The 21,452-nt window shown below is 38.6% G+C and overlaps 1 protein-coding gene and 2 long non-coding RNA genes across 5 annotated transcripts in view; 1 reads left to right on the top strand and 2 right to left on the bottom strand.

Annotated features, from left to right (window-relative positions):
- The first annotated feature begins 496 nt into the window (after positions 1–496).
- reep3b (receptor accessory protein 3b) overlaps positions 497–21,452 on the top strand; it is a 269,693-nt gene continuing 248,737 nt past the window's right edge. The window contains exons 1-9 of one of the 3 annotated variants that reach the window (XM_057057188.1): positions 497–822; positions 7,776–7,848; positions 9,173–9,249; positions 10,383–10,503; positions 10,593–10,706; positions 15,143–15,308; positions 15,609–15,742; positions 15,870–15,897; positions 18,313–19,092. In XM_057057188.1, coding sequence (XP_056913168.1) covers positions 791–822; positions 7,776–7,848; positions 9,173–9,249; positions 10,383–10,503; positions 10,593–10,706; positions 15,143–15,308; positions 15,609–15,742; positions 15,870–15,897; positions 18,313–18,572 — 1,005 coding nt within the window. In that variant the 5' untranslated portion in view covers positions 497–790 and the 3' untranslated portion in view covers positions 18,573–19,092. Of the gene's footprint in view, positions 823–5,121; positions 7,639–7,775; positions 7,849–9,172; positions 9,250–10,382; positions 10,504–10,592; positions 10,707–15,142; positions 15,309–15,608; positions 15,743–15,869; positions 15,961–18,312; positions 19,093–21,452 lie in introns of those variants that run through there. The other 2 variants (XM_057057199.1, XM_057057206.1) reach the window with 2 other exon arrangements.
- Positions 14,263–21,452, bottom strand: part of LOC130539435 (uncharacterized) — a 92,213-nt gene continuing 85,023 nt past the window's right edge. The window contains exon 2 of the long non-coding RNA XR_008954131.1: positions 14,263–14,357. This is a non-coding gene — a long non-coding RNA (uncharacterized LOC130539435). The remainder of the gene's footprint in view (positions 14,358–21,452) is intronic.
- On the bottom strand, positions 19,657–21,421 carry LOC130539431 (uncharacterized). The gene is made up of 3 exons (XR_008954130.1): positions 21,291–21,421; positions 21,073–21,157; positions 19,657–19,666 (listed from the first exon to the last, which is right to left on the bottom strand). It is a non-coding gene; the product is annotated as an uncharacterized LOC130539431 (long non-coding RNA).

Below are 21,452 nucleotides of genomic sequence, written 5' to 3'. Positions count from 1 at the left end.
CTACTGTATTCAATATTAGGTTCTGGACTCACCTGGAAGGATGTATATTGTGCAAAACTAAATGTAATAATACATTTAAATGTAAAAATATAATTAATAAGAAATAATAAGATCTGTGTACTCTATCAAAAGTGGGAAAATGTTAAATTATAGGAAACATGGTTTGAAGAAGAGTGTGCACATATGATTTTATCTTTAGTTTATCTTTTAACTTTATTTATTTCTTCTTTTTGTTGTTAGTTGTCTCGAATATCTTAATTAATACAAGTCCCAAAGTTTGTTCTACCTTTTGTCCGTCTGCTTTAGACGTGAGAGAGAGAGAGAGAGAGAGAGAGAGAGAGAGAGAGGAGAGAGAGAGAGAGAGAGAGAGAGAGAGAGAGGTGCGAGTGTGTTTGTGTTCTTTTCAATAAAGTTTCCACACAAAAAAGAAATAAGTGACCAATAATGTAAGCGCTTTCTGATGACGCCTTGGTACCTGAAATCCACCCTATTGTAGGAAGAAAGAGAGGAGTCGACCAGAGAAGAGAGTGACGGAGGAAACGAGAGAAGTAAAATATGATTCTGGCGTTGACTAAATTAGTTTAAAGTTTATAAATAGGATCTCACTCATATAGTTTTGGTTACAAGAATTGATATGAGACACCACAGTTTTAGGCATGCTGTTTGGTTGATTGAAGATATAATTAATTAGCTTTCGTTGGATTGATCTAAGTTTTGGCCCGAAGAAGTTCCCTACTGCACGGCTGATAATTGGTGCCTTCTTGATTTTGCATCACTGAAGAGAGAAAATATGGTGTCCTGGTTAATTTCCAGAAGTGTCGTGTAAGTACGAAGTCGCCCGACAGTCAACTAAACTGAGTGTCATAAACAATGACCGAAAAGTTACGTTTTAGCTTTGTAGCTAACGTGGCTAACCACATTCAGGCTACTGTATGACGGGACTGACATATTTTTGTCTTCATTTCGCAACTCGAAATGATAGTTTGTTTTTCAGCGATGTCACAAAAACGTTGTTCATTTCTTGTCGGGGACACCCATGACTTCTTTCAACTTGCTAATCTATTGCTAATGTTACTTGGTTTATGGTTTTGATCGTCAAATTTTCCAGTAGCGTGGAGTTATGATGTACGCTGTACTCCACGCCAATGTTAGAGCTTCAGAAATGATAAGCCTTCGCAATAGCTCGTTTATTTATTTATTTTTTATAAATGGAAGTGCGATAACGTTAGCATCCCAAATATTACCAATTATATCCTGTTTTATAATCGATGTTTGAGTTGAATAGTCATACTTAACTTTTTACACATTAGCCCGATTGTTACATTGGAGGTTGTGAGGTGTTAAAGGTTTAATCAAAGGCTGATTTTGCAATAACTAAATCATATTTATTTTTAATCCATACTCATAACGGCAAACCTTGGTTTGCAAGTAATGATTTCAGATTCATATGTATCTTTTGTACCTCTCCCTGCCCAGCCTTTTCATATTTAGGCATAACAGAGGGAAATAAATTGCAGGGGAAATTGAGGTGTACCATTTTATACCACCGCAAAAGCCAGCTCTTGGACGGCAGCAAATTATTACATCTAATTAAACAACACTCTTATCTATATGTGTGTATTTTTATTTATAATTTATAGTTTTATTTTCTTTCCTATGTCTTCATTGCTATTTATGTAGCTGATGTAGCCTCTGCCATTTTTTTGTGGAATCATGGGCAATAAGCCATACTCTGGGAGAAGATGCAGCTTTCATGGTAATTTTTTTGGCTTTGGCTGAATCCTTTTGAGAGTACAAACCCAAAATTAGTTTTCTTTTTATAATCCTGTCTCTGTTTTAAAGGGAATTTCAAGTCACGAAATTCTTTATTCTTGAAGCTCCAAATGAAGGACGCTCAGTCATCTATGGGTGTTCATAAAATTCCTTTTGTTTTATTATTCATTATTCATATTTTGTCAGTCTACTTACAATTTTCTCAAGTTTATTTTCCACAAATAGTGCATTTTTCATATATGCTTTACCTTTTGGCACTTCCTTAGGTAACTCTCGGTGATACTCACTTTTAAGTAAAGATAGATAAGGTTTGCACTCAGTGCTGTATTAAGTAGATTTGTATATTGTGACCATACTGTAGGACACTCTCACTGCTCAGTGAGGAAAAGCCACATGTATGGCCTGGGAGAAAGGTCAATAGAATACATCTATTAAAATGACTCAGCTGCCTGTCACTCGTTTTTCCTGTTCTGGATTTTTTTAAACTGTGCTTGAGGAGCCCAGCAGCACCTGCTCCACCTTACACATAAACTAGACCAACAAGTACTTGATACACAATTGAGACATAAATGTACACCATTATCATAGGCTGGATGTATCAAAAAATTAATATATTTTCCAATAGTACTCAATATTAAGAATGCTATACACAGTTTATTTCACACTAGTGTTTTTACTTTAATAATCAGCATTTATGATCTGAACAGACAGCTGCTGCTAATGTATTGTGCCTCACCCAAATGTTAATAGTCTAAGTTGTATCGTTTCACATGTGGCTTTCTCACAAACATGCACTATTCTCTACCTTAACAGCATAACTGACATTCTTCCCATTGCTCAGTCTGCTGAGTGTTTAGAGCTACAAGAGAAAGTGGATTGGTGGCTAAAGCTAATCATGTTCATTAGGTTTTTACTCTCTCACTCACACACCTCTTATATCACGGAGTATTTCATAGTAATGTGGGTTGTTGCTTGTTGATTATCAGTTACCTTTGCTGAGACTCCGCTGAGACTGAGCTCCCCACGCACACCTAACACAGTGTGGGCGGGTTGCCGCCTGCCGCCCCTAAGGCGCCGGACAGTTTGCCAGAATCTTCTCGGAGCAGACCGAAAGTCTTCCTCCATAGCCTCACCGAACTCCTCCCATGCCCGAGTTTTTGCCTCCGCGACTGTCGCGGCTGCAACCCGCTTAGCCAACCTGTACCGGTCAGCTGCTTCCGGAGACCCACAGAGCAGCCATGACCTGTAGGCCTCTTTCTTCGGCCTAACGGCTCCCCTCATCTCTGGTGTCCACCATCGGTACGGGGATTACCACCATGACCAGCACCAGCGGCCTTGCAGCCACAGCTTGCTACAGCTGCCTCGAAAATGGCGGAGCGGAACATGGCCCATTCAGACTCAATGTCCCCTACTGCCCTCAGAATGCGGTTGAAGCTCTGTCAGAGGTGGGAGTTGAAGACCAGCCTGACGGGTTCCTCCACCAAGCGTTCCCAACAGACCCCCACTAAGCGTTTAAGCCTGCCATGTCCGCGAGGTGGTTCCCCCCCACCTGATCCAACTCACCACCAGGTAGTGATCAGTTGACAGCTCTGCTCCTCTCTTCACCCGAGTGTCCAAAACATATGGCCGCAGATCAGCTGACACAACTATGAAGTCAATCATTGACCTATGGCCCAGGCTGTCATGGTGCCAAGAGCACCGATGAACAACCTTATGTTTGAACATAGTGTTAGTTATGGCCAAACTACGACTAGCACAGAAGTCCAATAACTGAACACCACTCTGGTTCTGATTGGGCAGACCGTTCCTCCCAATCACGCCCTTCCAGGTCACGCTGTCGTTGCCCACGTGAGCGTTGAAGTCTCCCAGCAGCACAATAGAGTCCCCAGTTGGGACACTGTCCAACGTCCGTCCTAGATCCTCCAAAAAGGGTGGGTACTCTGAACTATTGTTTGGTGCATACGCAGAAACAACCGTCACAACCCGTTCCCCGACCAGAAGGCGCAGGGAAGCAACCCTTTCGCTTGACCGCGAGAACCCCAACGTCGAACTAGTGAGTCTGGGGGCAAGCAAAAAGCCCACCCCCACTCTCCGTCTCTCACCCTGAGCAACTCCAGCGTAGAAGAGTGTCCAACCCGCCTCAAGGACTTGGGTTCCTGAGCCAACGCTATGTGTGGAGGTGAGGCCGACCATATCTAGTTGGTAGCGCTCAACTCCCCCACAAGCTCCAGCTCTTTCCCCGCCAGAGAGGTGACATTCCATGTTCCAAAAGCCAATTTCCATAACCGAGGATTGGACCGCCAAGGCCCCCGCCTTGGTCCGCCGCCCATTCCACACTGCACTGGACCCTTCATGTTCCTCCTGCGGGTGGTGAGTCCACTGGAGACGGGAGTGTCCACGTAGCTGGTTCAGGCTGGGCCCGGCCGGGCCCCATGGACGTAGGCCCGGCCACCATTCGCTCGCTATCGAGCCGCAGCCCCAGGCCTGGCTCCAGGCCTGGCTCCAGGGTGAGGCCCCGGTAAACCTCCGGGCCGGGTTCGCGGCTTCCCTTTTAGATGTACCATGATAGGTCTTGTGAACCATTCTTTGTCTGACCCTTCACCTAGGACCAATCTGCCTTGGGAGACCCTACCAGGGGCAAACTGCCCCGGACAGCATAGCTCCCAGGCTCATTAGGGTACGCAAACTCCTCCACCACGATAAGGTGATGGTTCACGGATGGTTTACAATAGCTCATGATTCAATTTCCCAAAAACATCATCCACCTGAACACATGAACACCACAAAGACATACATAAGTAAAACAATAACACATGATAGTTTTTGCTTTAAACAAATGTAGCAAAATAGACACATGTTATTGTCTTAAATGTCTTTATAGCATTCATCTTTTTAGATGGACAATGTGTCTCTTCTACATGAAAGGTTATCAGGAATCAGTCCATAGTCAAATAGTTCTTAATGCCTAATGGAACAAACATTGCGCTGTATGTTAATGGTGCAAACACATTTTGTACTGTCTTTCACACAGATAACTAACTCAAAGGTGCTCACAACACCTGACTTCAAGTGATAATACTCATTTTGAACCTGTTTGTTTTTATGAGGGAAAGCAGTGCTAACGTAAACATTTTAACATTTTGATTAATCCAAGCATTGGCGGCATCTAACATTAGCCTAACGCAGTGTTTTAAATAGTATACTGCCATCATGTGGAAAGTGCCAGTAGAACAAATGGCTTTCTTAATCATGATAAATTATTAGATTATTTACGTTTTAATGACTTTGAAAAAAAGTTGGTGACAAGGATTCTAGTACTGCATATTTTTGTGAGTAGGCATACTGTTCAGACAATGTGTTGAGCAATTAGCTGGTTTCTGGTAGGCTGGGGAAGCTTGCATGAAAAGCTTCCAAGATCAAAGTGGCAATCAAATGTCTGTTTTGTTTAGAAATATTTCAAAGTGAAGCATGATGGCAACAACATGCAATGTCTGCAAAAATGGGGAATTCTGTGTGGTGGGAAGGAAAAATGTGCACATTGGGATGACATGGTTTGCCAACATTGTCTTTGTGATCCCGAATAGACAGCGTGAATTAACAAGAAATTTCAATGTAAATATAAATTGTATTAATAAGCTTTTACATTTGTTTGCATCCATCATATTCAAGATTCGACAAGTGTTATTGTCCATCACATAGTTGCAGAGCTCAAATCATAAATGCAACAAAGACATAAAAAAGCACATTTAAACTAATGACACGTGTCTGTTTTGCTTTCTTTAAAGCAAAACAACTGCCTCTCATTGATTCCAGTGTTTGTTTTACATCGTCACTATATGTTGGAGAATGAATTTAAACTTAATTTTTAAACTTAAATCATTAACTAGCATCATTATCGCTACAAAACATCAGTGCTGTTAAACTTTTTCAAAGGAAAATGGCATATATGACTCAAGCATCTTCAATTTATGTATATTAATGTGCTTCAGAAAACTCAGACCTGCCATTTTTGCATCAGTGATGGCATGCAATTTTAATTTTACAGAATAAATTTTAACAGCTGCAAGCAAGGCACTACCCTAATCCACCAAGGAATCATTTCTAAACTGTGGAAGCTGGAGCTACAGAGTGAGACTGAAATTAGGCTTACATGGAGGGTACATCCTAACAGCATCACAAGCATTTCTGATTGCCTATTTATTAAGACCCCGACACATGTCAGAGTTATGGCGTAATGTAAAATGTGCATAATGGCAAAGGAACAACTTTTGAAAGGTTAAACATCAATGACCTATAGAGGGCATTCAGGACTGGCGAAATATAAGTTGGATAAGGGCAAACCAAATTAAATTGAGACACAAATAACCTTTGTATTCAAAATTCAAAAACTATTTTCAATCACTTGGTAGCATAGAGCTCAAATCAAAAATGACACAAGGGTTCTTTTTTTTGATTATTTTCTGAAGATTTTTTTTTCTGTCTTTGTGGCATATATGGTTTGAATTGTTACTATGTGACGGACAATGCTTTTTGAAAATTTAATCACCAGCTAGCAACATCATCACTACCAAACAAATATGTCAGTGCAGTGAAGTGTCTTCTTGGTGTTGTTGTGGCATTTTGTGCAGGGTCACGAAAAGTGAAATGGTTGTCTCGGCTTAGCTGCAATATCAAAGCTTTCCCAATAAATGACCTGATGATATTGATGTATGTGCATGTCATATTGTGATTTTGTCATGGAAATCCTGTCAACGGAGACTGTTCCCTGAAGTGCAGAGACTTTTACCCCATTTTTTCAAATTAACAAATCTAAAGTGTAGCTACACGATTTTTAATGGAATCGTATACTTAAAGTACATCATCCTTGGGAAATCCCACAGATTAGGGATTGTTTATGCCCCCTGTGTAGTAATATGACACAGCTTTTTTTATTCATCGTGACAGCACACTGACATGATCACGAGACCAGCAAGCTGCTCGGCTTCTGTGGAGAAATGATTCAGCAGCAGATTCTGTGCACTCTGCAGGACACAGTTACTTGTCGCAATATTGCCCACCTGGGTGTGTCTTATTATGAACTTTGAAACTTAATAGCTATAAGATCACTCAGCATTGGCTAATGCTCCCGAGTGTCTCCGACCCATTAGGATCCTGCTTTCAGTGTCAAAGCTTTCAGTGTGAAAGCAGTATGAGACGGAAACCATCTACAATGTATGCAGCTGGAACATCTGCAAAACATTTTAAAATGACAATGATGTCCTTGATCAGATCTGCAAATAAAGACATTACGGCCGATCATACACATTACATACATTGCAAAACATATTCAGATCTGATATACAGCTGATCAGAGTGGCAGAAAGCCTAAAATGAACTACTCTTCATAGTGTCTCTTGCAACTTTCATTTTGCAGAGTTTGCATTCTGCAAATCCCAAAGCAGTGACATTTTCATGACAGGAGCGGCCTTGTTTGTGTAGTCAGGACGCTATGTTGGAACAGGACATGCGGTGATTTACACCACCATCTTCTGGCAAAGAATACTATTCAACATACAGAATTTCCCCACATAAAGATCAGGATATATTAAAACTAGAACAGCTTGTCTTCTTAACCACTTTATCTCTTTTGGGGTCACGGAATCGGGTGCACAATATGGTCAAAGGCCGGGTCCATCCCTGGATTAGTCATTAGTTCATTGCGGGGTCCTACATGACCAGACCCATGAGCTGTGGGTGTGGTAATTTCCTCAATGGCACTTTCCCCCAATACCATGCTGGGGCTCAAACCACTCCAGACCACACCAGAACAGCTGTGTTAGAAACTCTGGTTGCACTGTGGATCATTTGTTAATCTACCCATCACAAGTGAGTCATTTGCAAGTCACTGTGAAGGTGACTGAGAATTTATTATTATTATTTTTTAATAAATACATTTTATCTGTGTTTTAACAAGACAACATAGATAATATCTAACGTCCTGCTGTCCATTTGCTCCATTGCAGGCTGGTGTTTGGAACGCTCTACCCTGCATACTATTCTTATAAAGCTGTTAAGACGAAAAATGTCAAAGAGTATGTAAGTACATCATATTTGGCAGACTTGCCTGGTTTTCATTCCATACAGGTGTATCATACAACATACAAAGAATTTCATTTGAAGGTGCTTGTGCTTCATTAACAACTTTATATCCAAAGTAAAATGAACCAAGATCATATTGTAATTATAATTGATATGTCTTTTGTTGTCGACACAATGCCTTATTGGTTAGTGTTATTGCCTCACAACTAAAACTGGCTTTTCTGTGTTAAGTTAGTAGGCTCCCTCCACATCTGTGACTGATTATCCATCTGACCTTGAAATTTCATTGTAAATTGTTTTTATTATTATTTTTGGTATAGTGTAATATAATAATGGCAGGAGGGGTAATATTCGGGATTTCTGACTGCATTTTTATTGTAAGACACGTGGAACAGACAGGTAGTAAATCCTCCTGTCATCCATGATGTCACATCCATTGTTTGCAAAAAGTAAAGCAATTCTTTGTATTGTGGAAAGACTTCCTGGTTACTCCACACATGCTTCAGAGCATCCGAAGCATGCAAAGCTAGAGTGAGGGCAAAAGATACTTTATAATGCCCCTCAGACTGTTTGTCATTATCTGGCTTAAATGTTAGGTATTTCCCCAATGTGAAATGTGAAGCGTTTTGAGGTACGTTTGGTTTGGGCGCGTGTCTACCAATTGAGTTTTGTCACCATCCTTTTAACACTCTTTACCTACATTGAGGCTGTCCTCCAAATTTCCTCTGTTTTAACTCGCCATCATTAGTGACACATAACACAGTCACATTGTAGGTAGCTGCAGCGATTCATTTGGGAGCCATTGGGAAAAACTGCATTTGTTTGTGATAAAGCTTGTCAAATACAATGCGGAAAAAAAAAAATCAGGCATGGTCTGTGCCTTCAGTCTTTTTGATGCCATTAGAAGTGAAGGATCATCGGCAATAAGTGGACAAGGATGTTGAAGAGTTCTAAATAGTGTCAACATTATATTTTCATAAACAGAGTTCATTTGTAATTTCACTTTTTATTTAATTATTTAATGTAGCTGACTGATGTACTGTGTTAATTGGTCAGGAAAATGTCACAAAAATGGGAGACTAGTAAAATATTGCAAATACAGTAGGCTGTATTTCATTTTACTGCATTATTATTACTTGGTGGTAATAATTTACTGTAATTAGTATTTTAAACTGTTTTTACAGAAAATGAATCAAACTATTTTAAGCCCTTTCTGTGTTGTTGACTTGGTCAAGTGCGCTGTGATTTAGTGTAGATACTAGCTGAACATGTATTATTATTATTGATATTTATTATACATTGTTCCTATTTGTTTTTGTAGGTACGATGGATGATGTATTGGATTGTGTTTGCTCTTTATACTGTGGCAGAGACCATCACTGACCTAACACTATCATGGTAAGCTTAACACACGATGAGGTGCTATTATTACCTACACAAAATTTTACTGCTTTCACTAACGCAGGCCAAACTGCCTTGGCTTAGCATTTGGACATTTTCACATTGCCAGCAATACCAGCTCTGACCTCCTGCTGAGAGTGGCTTGGCTGTTTTTTTCCCTCCCTCTCAGCTTTATTGCATCAACAACGTCATCATTACACCTATACATGCAATGAAATACTGCGAGGTAAACAATGGACAGCATGAATGTCAGCGAGGTGATGGTTAGCATTATTGTTTAGTGCTTTGCAAGTTTGCCCAATTTGCAGAGTTTACAAGCACAGTGCAGGTTAAACAATGTCCGAGCAATAATTTAGCAAATGCAGATGGAATTCATGACTAGAAAGGTTTTAATGGATGAAATTTGACGATTTTGGCGAATATATTGCTCCATTGATTGGGCTACTAAGCGAAGGAGTAAATCCCAAAGAATTTGTCTAAACACATTTTTGAAAATAAATTTACATTAGCAAATAATGTGTCTGTGTGAGTCTTGAATTCCTGAGGATGAGCAGTAAAGAGAGCTGGAGAGCTGGAGAGCTCTCTGGAGGTTTAGCCAGTGCTGAGTTCATAATAAGGCCACTCTCTGTGTCATAAGGTGTTAATATAGCCATAAATAACTGCCCCGCACTATTCCAAAATCTGCCGCCATATCTCTTCTTCTCCCCAGAAACTGAGCAGTTTATGATCCTTGTCAGTTTGCTGCCATGATCTATAAAGTTACAAATTCTATTTTTATAAAGTTATATTGCTAAACAAGTTGTGACAAAATTAGAATGGGACAGGTGGGTACACCAGTGTCATTAAGTAATTCAGCAGGATGGCTTTCATATTACAGGCCACCTATGTTGTCCCCGCTAATTTTGGTTATTAATTTGGAATCTGATTTTGATTGCCAGGTCATTCGACCCAGGACGAAATGCCGCGCCAACCCTTTCACAATGTCACCAGCTATTTTTGAGCAATGTAACAGGGGTTTAATTGCTATTGACAATTTCATAGTGTAGACACATCACATTTTTAAATGCTTGAATTGATCATATTCTACATGCTATCAGTCTGTTTTGTTTCATGTAACATGTGCCACCCAGGTTTCCTCTGTACTGTGAACTGAAGATAGCAGTTGTCATCTGGCTGCTGTCTCCATACACACGAGGAGCAAGTTTGATTTACAGGAAATGTCTACATCCTCTGCTGTCCTCCAAAGAAAGAGTGAGAATTCCTGCAAACAGAATCTACTTGTTTCTGAAGATATTAGTAAAACCATTTGTTCACAATTTCTGAATTATTTCTTCCTAAAGGAAATAGATGAGTATATTGTGCAGGCCAAAGAGAGAAGCTATGAGACCATGGTAAGCTTTGGAAAACAAGGCCTAAGCATTGCAGCCACCGCTGCTGTTTCTGCAGCTGTCAAGGCAAGTTATTGCTATATTTACAGTATATTTATCTTTACTTTTTGACAGTGTGCTCTATGATTTCTATCTCTATCATTTACTAAAAATTAGAGGCCGTTCCTTTCAGATCCTTCTGAGGGGATTTTTGGCAATAGATACATTTCCTATTAACCTTCACCTGTGTTGAGACAATATTTATTCAATTTTATGAGGTGGTTTGCAGTCATGCGATTCTGATGATGTGCAAAATTCAGATAGGGAACAGGAAGTGAAGAACTATTTGGAAATGTCAGATATGATCCATATACACTAGGGATGTAACGGTATCAGTAATATCATGATGAATAATCCTCGGTCTTACCATATAACGATATAAAGAGATGGGGTTCTACACAAAAACAGTCAATGTCAGAGCTGCAAGAGAGCACAAGAATAACAAAAACTCGCCCTTGTCCCTGCACACCTTATGTCATGAAAATTATAGAGACTGAAAAAGGAAGACTTATGACAAGATGCAGCACCTGGAAACAATTTTGATTGTAACAGATGCTATATAAGTAACGTTGAATAAAACTGGCAGAGAAATTGAAATCATGGGAATTTTTAGAATTACAAAGGAGAGAAGGTAACAGAGAAACACACTGTAACACTGCCAGGCTTCCCTGACATTTCAGATATTTTTATTTACTTGAGACATTAAAACAGAAATTTGGATTTTCCAGTTTCAGACTGACCTCAAACTTTTTTTCTGCACTTAAAAAAAACAATTTCCACACTGAGGTGCATTCCTGCAAGTACTTTTTCCCCTTTGATTCTTCAAAGCTTGAGACACAGGAAGCTTGTGTTTAAGTTGTTCTTAAATTTTTAAAGATTTTTCCATGTCTTTATTTTTTTCTTTAATACTTGAATAATGGTATAAGAATCACACTGCATAGCTTTGAACATTAATATTGTTGACATGCTTTACAATACTGCAAGATATATCCTACCATGGGCTTGTTCTTGAGGTATTGAAATACTGTGAGATTTCTCTCCTTCATGTCCAAACAATGTTTTGTATCAAATACTCATGCAAGAAGTGACACTCAGCTAAGAAAATGCATAACTTTGCATGCCATCAGGACTTGATAACGAGCACTGCTCCTTAGAATGATGTCTCAAGAACGAGCATATTTTGACGGAGGTGGGGCAGGGTAGAATTGAATGAATAACTTAAGTAACACAAAGTCAAGTGCTGTTTTACACATTTCAAGATACAATGATTTTGTGGGTTTGTATCACATTTATTGGCCACACAGCCTTTGTTCTTTAAAAGCAGTTGTATTTGATCGGTATGTTAGCACAACCCCTACTTTTCACAAAGCATCTGTGCTGCCCAGTTTCCATGAATCTGGAAACTGTATAAAAGATGGATGTAAACTTGTCAGGTGAAAGTTACTTTATTTGCAATGCCATCTAAGATCCACTAGGGCCGGGGTGGCCAACCAGTCAGAGCCTAAGAGCCACATTTTTTACTGTGTTACCGCAAAGAGCCACATCATACACATGGGCACACGTGAACATCACCTCATCCCTTCCTCACACACACAGACCCCTGCTTAGCTAGATTTATTGTAAATGTCACACACCAACATGATAATGACAGAATTTGACTTCTACAGACCACGGGCCAGTAATTTTCCACAATGAACATTGCACTGTCTCACACACACAAACTCTCAGTTCAACTTAGTCCACAAACAAAAATATAACAATTTAAAAAAAAAAAATTTCTCTCTCACTATGCATGTTGCTTAGTGAGACTTTCCTTGCTTTGAACAATCCTCTTCAAATCTGGCTTGTATTCAGTTGCTGCCACGCGAAGCAATTCTTTCACACGGGTGTCAGTCAGAACAGATCGATGCTTTGGTTTCACGTGTTTCAGGGTAGAAAACACAGACTCGCAGACGTATGTTGACCATAACTAGTCTGCTTGATAAGGAGAGGAAAGGAGAGGAGAGGAGAGGAGACGAAACCATGACCCAGTGGAGTGACAGAGGCCTGTCAGGTGATCATGTTTCCGGACCCCGGCAGCCTTGGCCTATAACAGCATAACTAAGATGTGACCTAACGATTAGACGACCCCCTAAGTATGATAATTTGTCTGTCTATGATAGTAACTGGAACTACTGAATTAGTAACAATAAGCTTTTTCAAAGAGGTAGGTTTTGAGTCTGATCTTAAAAGTAGCGATGGAGTCAACCTCCCGTACCTGGACAGGGAGCTGGTTCCATAGCAGGGGGGCCTGGTAGCTAAATGCTCGGCCCCCCATTCTACTCCTGGAAACTCTGGGAACCACAAGTAGACCAGCATTCTGAGAGCGGAGCGGTCTATTGGGCTGATAAGGTATCACTAGCTCCTCCAGGTAGGATGGAGCTAGGCCTCTGAGGACCTTGTAGGTCAAAAGAAGGGTTTTAAAAATTATTCTAAATTTGACGGGCAGCCAATGAAGCGACGCCAGTACAGGAGTAATGTGATCTCTTTTGTCAATACCTGTCAGAACTCTGGCTGCAGCATTTTGGATCAACTGGAGGCTTCTTAAAGAGTTGTTTGGACAAGAGTTGTTTCAAACATGTTTTCGCAACACAAAATGTCAACAGCTAAATTCATCATCATAAAATATGATCTGGTGGTCCATGTGAAATTATTTCCATAATTAATTAGATCATAATCCTTAAATACTGCATTTCATTGACATGCCTGACATACAATGATTAACCGTTGAGCTTGACAGCTACTGAGCAAGACAGATGGGCATTCGCCTCTGTTTGCAGGCCAGACTTATCCTCCTTTTGTCTTTTTTGTCTCTGTGATGGAGTTTTTTTTATTCTTAAATCATTCTGCCATTTTTTATTAAATACATTTTGGTTTCTAGCATTCCATTATGACCTTGTTCTTCAGTGAACTGTACTAACAGAGCCTAAAGTGCTTGTATTTTTGTTTTTGTATGTAAACGTTTACTTTGATTTTAGATGACATATCCAGTTGTGTTGTTATGTGTGACTATGCTTATGCAATTTTACACAGATATTTCTATTTGTTCTACATTTCACACCTTGTAGGGGAAAGACAAGTCTTATCGAGGCAAATGATTTCAAACCATACCTTAGTGTTTCCTAGGAAATTTTAGTGTTGTTGAAAAGCAGCCAGGAAATGCTTTGCTCCTTCTGCTTGTCCAACTCACACGAAAGATGACATTTGTGCTTTAAAATTAAGCCACTATATTTTTTTAGATAAAAAACCATGTTGAATTATTTAGATTTTAATTTTTGTCTCTTCTGACTTATCTAAATGCTAATCATCTTTCTCTGCTGATATCCTTTTTTCATTAGAGTTTTTGACAGCTGATTTGTCAACAGACTACTGTGTGAGGTAAAAAGTGTCAGAAGCATAAACAGATCATCCCCATTTCATTTCATGCAGCATTTTTTTCCTTTTTTACATCATGTTTTCACTTTCATTTTTTGTGAGAAGTTGGGATTTTTATTGGTACACCTTTTTTACTTGTAAATCCAGACAGTATGGAATAAAGACAGAATCAAGTCAAATCAATCTTTATTTATATAGCATCTGTTACAATCAAAGTTGTTTCTAGCCGCTTTACAGAATCCCAGGCATAACTAAGATGTTAACCTAATAATTAGACGACAGGGAGCTGGTTCCACAGCAGGAGAGCCTGATAGCTAAATGCTCGACCTCCCCCCCCCCCCCCCCCCCCCTAAATTTAATGGCAAGCCAATGAAGAGACGCCAGTACAGAAGTTATATGATCAGAAGAACCTAAACTTCTGAAAATCCAAATTAAAATCAGAGGTTATCTCAGTAATTATCTCTGTTTGAATTTAACTATAATATACAATCACAGAATCCATACAATCTAACTTCAAAACAGTAAATCTATCATTTTGTGTTCTGTTTCTTTTTTTGTGCCTTCCTCCATGTATGGAAGATGATGTTTTTGAGTTAAATGTTTCAAATATTTTTTTCTATCCCATTCAATGATTGGCTGGGAGAATTGACCAAATTAGCCAAATATTAACAGTTGATTTTTCAGATGAAAAATAGGGACGGACTTTTTGTGATAATATGGGACCCCTACATAGAGTTTGTACAGGGTTTTGACTATGGAAGCATGGTCAGAGGATTCTTATGTGAACAATAAATCATTTTCTTTGAGAAAGAGGGTGGATAACAAATTCAGTTATGACTGTTAGAGTGTTTTGTTGTCTTCTTCTCATGTCAAGTTTTGTTGTGATGTGGTTATTCATCATTGTACTGTATGTCGGTCCTATTGTATTTTTAAAAAGTAAAAAAAGAAACTTAAATTTATAAAAATATGGAAAGATCTGAGCAGTTGGGATTTTTGTGCTCTTTCTTTGAGGTTTTGAAAAGCTGTTTTGTACCACTTACATATTGCAGGGTCAGGGTGCCATAACAGAAAAGCTTCGTAGCCTGAGTATGCACGACCTCACACAAATAAACCAGCAGGATGATAGGGGAGGAAACCAATTCTTTCACTTCAGTTCACACTCAGCCAGCCCTGCAGTTCGGAGGTCTCAAAACGCTGATTCTGCTGCTGAAGATGGTATGTCCGTGAACACACAAACACAGATTACGAGGTACACTCACACTGGGGCCGTTTCTTGCATTACTAATAACAAATGCTACGGTGCCAGATTTCAAAATCCTTTTCTTTGAGATCACTTCATTATTAACTTCAGCATCAACTTCAGATTAGTTGATCTAGCCTATCCCAGGTTTTCTAACAAATCTCTCTAACTAAAATTTTTATTTGTGTCATAGTTACAGCACCCTGGCTTTTGGACGTGTCATGAAACAGTCTGGATTAGTTTTATGCTGATATATCTGTGTTTTCATATTTTAGAGTACTTTTATGACAATGGGGAAAGGACCGATGAGGACGCTGACCCAACCTTCTCTGAAGATGAAGCTTTGACTCAGAGAGGACTCAGACGATCGCAGAGTGTCAAGATCACCAGATCCAGAGTTCGCAAAGATGTAAGACTTCCATCACTGACTCATACTTCAATCACTGACTCATTTTCATTTTCTGACTCACAATCACTTGACATATTTTATATTGCATGAACAGTATATAAACTTATTAAACTTATTTTGTCTGCAGGCTCGTTATGGATCATTGAAGATAAAAGGCAAGAAGAGATCAGCACTGAGCTCCGTAAACTATGGAATGTGATCAGTCACAGACACACACTCACTTTTCCTAAAACACACATTCAGAGGAGTGTGTTGATTGGATGTGATTTCAGCATCTTTTACAGCTGTGAATTTTCATCCTGATTAACACATTATTGATTCCTTTCTTATATTTGTTACTATATCATTAGAACTAGTGTGGTTATATTTTTTTTAATTTAATTTTTAATTTAGATTCAACATTTGTTTTTGTTTCTTTTTATATCAGTTTATGGTACTCCTTTCTAATATGGCATTCTTTATAAAGAATTTCCTAACAAAAGTAAATTGGAGGGTGTGAGATAATGGCAGAAGAAATTTCGAGGCTGTGGAAAAAAAAAATTCCAACGCTACAGCAATACCAGCAATTTCAGAGGATTTTATGGAATTATTCTGCCATTGATAGTGAAAATATTAATTTATATAGATGCATCCCAAATAAACAGAATATTTTATATATGTGAAAAATATTCAAATAAAATATTTTTCAAATGTTTGTACATTATCACAATAGTGACTAGGAAAGCAAAATAAATTTCAGGTAAAATCAGCTATTATACTGAAAATTAAACAAACTTCAACTGGTGCAAAAGACCTATCTCATGAAGGTCCTGCATAATTTTATTATATTTGTATTCTATCTGGTTGTAAATTTATTGCTAATCTTACTGAAGATTATGTTTTTTTTACTTATAAAATGAAAGATGATCTTTTGTATTGTAAAACCTGGTTTTGCACATATGCCTCCTAAGACATTTTTGTCAATGCTGTATTGCTTTTCATCTCACGGGTTATTTTATCATTAAAAAAAAATCCATATCGGAAAGTATTTTTTTGGATAACAGCAGACCCAGCTAAACATCTGTTTAACAAGTTTATGGAATTGTCATAAATATGATATGTTACTTTTAACACTTAGTGTGGGTGTGTGGACATGTTTGCATTCATTTTAAACCTGATTGTACATATTCTTGTTGAGGCACTTGCAGTGAGCAGCAACTTTGATCTTAGAAGCCATGTTGGCATGGTAGGAATATTATTTCCATATGGAAATATGGCATGGCATAGTCAACATGGGAGCTTCAACAAATGAGCCTGAAAGTAAAACCAAAACAAGTCAATCGATGGTAATGAAAGGATTTTCAGTAACTACCAAAGCTTTGTTTCTGCTGCTTTTTAAACTATTTTGGGGGAATGTGGTGTGTTAATTATTGCAGTACAAGTATAGTAAATATTATATTATTTTAAAGACAAAGTTGTGTTTTTTTTCTCCTTGCAAGTCCAGAAGAATAGTCAGTCTGATCGGCTTTACATGTTCATTCAGAAATTCTAGCCATACATTTTTTTTAGCAGATGTTATGGACTGAAGACATAAATTCATTCTCCAAGGGTCCTCATTAAGATTTAACAGCAAATTTAGATCTCAACATCTTTGAAGATTTAATCAGTTCCTTCAAGCTTTCCTCTTTGGAAATGGTGTCAGCACCGTGTTTGCCAACATGAATATTCCTTAATAGCCCTAAAAAACTGGGAAGAAACTCCCACAAATTTAGTTAAGATGTGGTACAGAAATTCGATCTCCAAAGAACAATTTTTTATTATTTTCAAAACTTGCTCACATACTTAAAAACAAATTGATGCAAACATATATTAATGAGCAGTTCTGTTTGAATCACCTGACCTGTCTGTATTAGAGTGGCCAGTGTGGACAGTTAGACCTGCACTTACCTGTGAGGTTCTCACCTCGATTTTTTTTAAGTTTATACAAATTGTCTTAATTGGTTACCCTTATAGTAATTGTCTTATTTCATACTGTAATGTGAATTTTCATTCATGTTTTATATCTAATACTAATATGCTAAAATAAAAGGAACAAATGACATTCAACATTAAAGACTATACTGTAAATGCAATTACAGAAACAGCCACATTGTTCTTAGATTCATGGGTCTCTTTCCATGTAGTATTAAGTGAACTGCTAAGACTCATTTTAACATGCTTTACTTGTTGCTCTCTTGATTAACACAATCACGGCTCCATAAATGACCTTATTCATATAATTTTTGACCTTAGAACATACTTTTTCTGTGTCATGGACTCACTAATCCTTTATATTGTTGCACTTTTATACACGTCTGTCTATATGTTCACAGATATATTGTGTGTATGTGTATGCAAGAGAAAGAGAAAGAGAAATCACATTTTATCTCTATCCAACAGCTCCTGCAATTCGTTCTCTATATCCTCTGGTAGCTCCAGGGGTGGCAAGTCATACATATATAGATCCTCTTGTGCCGGCATCTCCAGTGGAGGCAGCTGTGGAATGGCAATCTCACTTCCCACTTTTCCTGTGCTTCTTCTTTCCTGTACAGCAGCTGCCTGTGGGAGCACCCAGAGCTCTGAACGTTCCACAAAGTCTGCAGACTCAGAGCGCAGGCGAGCATTTTCTGCCACCAGCCTCTTCTTGTCAGCTGTTAGCCGCTGGTTTTCATCCATGAGGTGGTTAACAAGGCGCCGCAGATCCTCAATGGTGGTCTGTTGCTCCTCCAGACGAGTTTTGTCATCTTTAGTGGTCCTGGATCCTGAGAGGGGTGGAGTCAAAGGGTGTGCCGCTCTTGTCTGCCGTCTCTGAATTTGGTAGAGCAGAGTGTCAAATTCTCTTTCCTTGACTCCTCCATGCATTGATGAATGGGTTTGGCTAAGGAGGGCTGGGGTGTTGGATGTTTGGGCTACACTCGCTTGAGCCTTTGTAGCCTCCCGACGAGCCTCTCTCTTCAAACGTTCTTGGATAAGTTTTTGCTGTTTGATGTGACTATCTCTCTGCAGCTCCATGGACAGACAAGCCTATGAGAACACGGATGTTAACATACATGATTGAAAACACCAAAACCATGAAACGACCTGGGCAACTGTCCACACCAGAAGACAGTAGACAGACATAACCTGTATGAAAATCAAAGACATTTCTTACCTGGTCAAATTTTGATGTCTTCATAGCCTCTGTCAAAAGGTCTGGACAACAAAAACAACAGCCAAACATAAATGTCCAGAGGCAACCAGTGAAAATCATTCATCAATACATTACCTTACAGACATGCAATTTCATATTTCTGACAATTCTATTAAAAATAGTGATGCTATGACTCAATAAATATACGAATGTGTTCATAGATTTTTTGAGCTCTCTGTCCGGCGTGGCATCAGGCACCTGATCCATTCTTGCTACTGACAAACGATGAAATAGTAATGACAATTATATTACCGTAGCATCAGTTAAGAAGTGTGTATATTAAGTATGATTTGATTATCTTGGATCAATGTTGCATTTGAACCAAAACAATACAATCAATAAGTGAACAAAAAGGTGGGCATATCAGTTGATTATAATGGAGCACAAGCACATACTGCAAGCATATAAAGATCACAAGCATATACAGATGCACAAGTGGTGACTTTTCTTGCATGGTACAAACGTGAAACTTGTTTATAAATTAACTTTAGATTTCTATCCTATTATGCCAATAAATGTGTACAAAACATTTAAAATTCTCTATCATGCTTACATTCTCAAAAGAAGCAATTTAACACAACCTCAGAAGACACTTTAGGGGCTTTTGATGGAGGACGGCCCAGACAAGTGGTCTGGGCTGGTAACAGAACCCACCAAATGCACTGGCTTAAACCAACAAGGAACTCGTGAAGAACTTCTCTTCTCCCTTAAGTGTGCTGTCATAAGGGAGAGGTGAACAGTGTATCATGCTGCAAAAAACGAAACAAGCAGAGCTCCAATGGCACGAATGACCATGGTAAAGAATGTTGGACGGGAGACGGAATCCATAACATCACCAAAATTTATAGAGATCTTCCTTGGCCTATTAGCAACAATTCCTGAAAATTTTCATTAAAATCCATTCATACTTTTTTGAGATATTTCATCAACAGTCAAACAAGCAAAAGCCAGCTGTCACCTATTGGCAGAGGTAATTATAAAACTTGCTTATCAAATGATAACAGCACAACTTTCCAAATGGTGCAAAAAGGACAAACTCAGAGAAGCAGCGAGCTAAAAACCCAGGGATACAGCACAGATAGAGCTAGGAAAATGGATAGAGATGGAAACATAAATCAACATGTTAGGAAAAAGTCAATTAAAGTGGTTAGGGAAAACCTTACTGGAAAGTTATTGGCAAATGCACGTACAGACAGTAGGACTTCAACATGGTAAATGACACAATTATAAATTCTATATGAGGTAAATGAAAGTAACAGACGACAAATATAACAAATTAGGGCTGCATGAAATAACAAACTAAGAATAGTCCTTAAAGTGCAGTGTTTTCTTTTTGGAATCAGCCAAATCGTGTATAACGAACAGTATACTAATTTTAATTTTACACCAAAAATGGGAGTGTAACTGGTGGAACTCCGTGTTGTGTTTTAATGAGACTCTCGTGTCCAGGATTATCTTTTTATTCTCTCCCACAAGAGTGTATTGCAAAAGGGGCCAATACAACTAGTTACATACCTGACAGCAACAAATAAAAATACGAATAAACAGTTAACAGCCCGCTTCCGTTCCTAGACACACACAAGGCGGGAAGACATACATTAGCGAAACTCGTCATGGCAAGTAAGCTAACGGTCGAAACTGTTTAAACTTCATATTTAAGTGCTGGTATGTTCTATTGTATTTATAACATGAATAAACAAACACATTAAACAATCAATTAGAATACATAAATGTATGAACAGAGAACCAAACGTAACTAATCCAAATTGATGTGATGGAAAATGAGACACCCACCTCTCCCACAAGAGTATATTGCAAAAGGGGAGAGGCGGAAGGATCACCATCACTTTTATAGGGGACACCACAGAAGAAGAAATGCAGGACACCAGAAATTCTGTGTGGACCATATTTTGTGAAATTAAACGCCCCATAACATATCATGACACAAAGGCCCTGTTACAGGAGCTTTTGTTGGACACACCAATCATCTAAACAAAATCAATATGGAGTCATTTAAGCCATTCTCAAGCCAAAAGAACCCCTCACATTTGCTCATATGTTTGGACCATAAAACAATCTATTATGTATTTAATAAAAGTTTTAATAAAATTCCAAAATGTACCTGCTGCTTTTCCGTGACATAAAATGGCCTCTTCATATTTTCCAGCTGCCAACAGTCGATCTGCCTTCCTACAATGTTGATGAGCCTGCAGACACACAGAATAGCCCCTTATTTTGCAACATAGAAACAGGTCCTCAGCTAATTTGCACAATTTCTAAAAATATCAATATTAGGCACCCAATACATCACGAATAATTAATAATAATTTGAGGACAAACCTTTCCGAATATTTTTCCTTATGTGCTCTCAAAGTCGCATTGTTAAATAACCTAAAAGTTAACATACTAAACCAGCTGAGGTCCTGCATGACAACAAATTATTCGGAAATGTAACCGTATTAACAATAGAATTACACCTGAATTACGCTCATAGAAACGTTG

Source organism: Takifugu flavidus, chromosome 1, assembly GCF_003711565.1.
Source record: "Takifugu flavidus isolate HTHZ2018 chromosome 1, ASM371156v2, whole genome shotgun sequence".
Taxonomy (NCBI): Eukaryota; Metazoa; Chordata; class Actinopteri; order Tetraodontiformes; family Tetraodontidae; genus Takifugu; species Takifugu flavidus.
This window is presented reverse-complemented; position numbering and strand designations above follow the sequence as displayed.